The sequence below is a fragment of the Portunus trituberculatus genome, chromosome 13, assembly GCF_017591435.1.
Source record: "Portunus trituberculatus isolate SZX2019 chromosome 13, ASM1759143v1, whole genome shotgun sequence".
Classification (NCBI taxonomy): Eukaryota; Metazoa; Arthropoda; class Malacostraca; order Decapoda; family Portunidae; genus Portunus; species Portunus trituberculatus.
The window spans coordinates 6,836,781-6,839,280 of record NC_059267.1 but is presented as its reverse complement, the minus strand read 5'-3'; the positions used below and the strand labels follow the sequence as shown (position 1 = coordinate 6,839,280).

The 2,500-nt window shown below is 44.2% G+C and overlaps 1 protein-coding gene across 1 annotated transcript in view; it reads right to left on the bottom strand.

Annotated features, from left to right (window-relative positions):
• Positions 1 to 2,500, bottom strand: part of LOC123502958 (protein TRACHEARY ELEMENT DIFFERENTIATION-RELATED 7A-like) — a 5,658-nt gene that overhangs the window by 502 nt on the left and 2,656 nt on the right. Inside the window, exon 2 of the mRNA XM_045252251.1 lies at positions 1 to 112. This exon is cut by the window's left edge and continues 155 nt beyond it. Coding sequence (XP_045108186.1) covers positions 1 to 112 — 112 coding nt within the window. The remainder of the gene's footprint in view (positions 113 to 2,500) is intronic.

Genomic DNA, 2,500 nt, shown 5'->3' with positions numbered 1-2,500 from the left:
ATGGCACTGGGTAGGTGTGGGACTAGAGGGATGGCAGTGGGAGAGAGTGGCACTGGGAGGGGTGGCACAGGTAGGGATGGCACTAGGGTGGTGGTACTGAGAGGGGATGGCACTGGGAGGGGTGGCACTAGGATAGGGGGCTGATTTAATTCTCTACCCTTTCAACTCTTGCACTATGAATGGCAGAGAGAGAGAGAGAGAGAGAGAGAGAGAGAGAGAGAGAGAGAGAGAGAGAGAGAGAGAGAGAATCACCGCAGCCTTCGTAACCTAACACCATACCACCAACACCGCTACTACCACCACGTGTCTCTCTCTCTCTCTCTCTCTCTCTCTCTCTCTCTCTCTCTCTCTGTCTCTCTCTCTCTCTCTCTCTCTCTCTCTCTCTCTCTCTCTCTCTCTCTCTCTCTCTCTCTCTCTCTCTCTCTCTCTCTCCCAACACGCGACACGTCCTCAGCTGATCCCATAAAACTGTCAACTCTCTAATCATAAAGGGTTGGATTCCTTATAAACGCTTCCCTTGGTTTCGAATCCCTTTTGTTTTGTTCTTCATATCACTTATAGTTCGTGTCGCTGTAAAATTTTCATGTTTTTATTTATCTATTTTTTTTTTTTTTTGTATTTTCGTATCTTTCTTTTATCTTTTATCACTTTTTTCTTATTCATTCCTTTTTATTTTCTCTCATTTATTTTATTTCTCATTCTTTATTATTTTTACAAAGTTTTTCTCATTTTCTTTTATTTATCTTCTCTCTCTCTCTCTCTCTCTCTCTCTCTCTCTCTCTCTCTCTCTCTCTCTCTCTCTCTCTCTCTCTCTCTCTCTCTCTCTCTCTCTCTCTCTCTCCAAGGATGTGGAACGTGAGAGAGGAAGGACCGTAAGGCTTCTGGAGGGAAGAAGGGAAGGAGGGAAGGAGGGAAGGAAGAAGAGAAGGAAAGAAGAAGGAAGGAAGGAAGGAAGGAAGGAGGGAAGGTGCACATCCGCTCATTAAAGAAAGGAAGAGAGAGAGAGAGAGAGAGAGAGAGAGAGAGAGAGAGAGAGAGAGAGAGAAAGTTCTAAGAATATCATACAGTTGCAATTCTTCTTCTTCCTCTTCTTATTCCTCCTCCTCCTCCTCCTCCTCCTCCTCCTCCTCCTCCTCCTCCTCCTCCTTGTTATCAGCATGAAGACAAACTAAAGGTGCAAAAATTCTCTGCTCTCTCTCTCTCTCTCTCTCTCTCTCTCTCTCTCTCAGAAAACGGAAAGAGACAAGAATGTAAGCGTATATATGTTTGTTTGTTTGTTTGTGTGTGTGTGTGTGTGTGTGTGTGTCTGGTGATTACAAAAATTTAAGAGAAAAAGGAATATTATAAAAGGAGGAGGAGGAGGAGGAGGAGGAGGAGGGGAAGAAGAAGAAACACTAGACGTGATATAAATGAGAAGGAATGTAAGAGAGAGAGAGAGAGAGAGAGAGAGAGAGAGAGAGAGAGAGAGAGAGAGAGAGAGAGAGAGAGAGAGAGAGAGAGAAAATAGAAACAGAACAGAAACAGGATAAGGTCATTCTCTCTCTCTCTCTCTCTCTCTCTCTCTCTCTCTCTCGTAAGCTGTTTCTATTTTATTTACTCTCTTTCAATTATTTAACGTAACCTTTCCAGGTGATCTGGCGAACGAGGAGAGAGAGAGAGAGAGAGAGAGAGAGAGAGAGAGAGAGAGAGAGAGAGAGAGAGAGAGAGAGAGGAAGAGGGAGAGAGGGAGAGAGAAAAGAGGACGGAGGAAGAAAAGTGAGAGAGACGGTATTGAAGCTTGTAAAAGAATGTCAGAGAGAGAGAGAGAGAGAGAGAGAGAGAGAGAGAGAGAGAGAGAGAGAGAGAGAGAGAGATTAACCTTTTCGAAACTACTGCTAATTATTCTTTCGAGTAAAACATTTTAAAAGCAAAGAAAGTTGTATTGAAGAGAGAGAGAGAGAGAGAGAGAGAGAGAGAGAGAGAGAGAGAGAGAGAGAGAGAGAGAGAGTAGATGTAAGTGAGGGAGAAAGAAAGATAATCTGTCTTTGTCTCTGTCTCTGTCTCTCTCTCTCTCTCTCTCTCTCTCTCTCTCTCTCTCTCTCTCTCTCTCTCTCTCTCTCTCTCTCTCTCTCTCTCTCTCTCTCCTCCTCCCAAAATTTAAGAAAAAATGTAAGAAGAAAACAATGAAATGGACAAGAAACACACACACACACACACACACACACACACACACACACACACACACACACACACACACACACACACACACACACACACACACACACACACAGAACTTCAATTACCACACGACCACTTCCTTGGCCCTAACGACCCCTACCCCCAAAAAGGACCACACAGGACTACCCTCTCTCTCTCTCTCTCTCTCTCTCTCTCTCTCTCTCTCTCTCTCTCTCTCTCTCTCTCTCTCTCTCTCTCAGGGGCAATAAACACCCAAAACAAAAGGTTGCCGAAAAAATGCTTAGGTCTATTGAAGAGAGAGAGAGAGAGAGAGAGAGAGAGA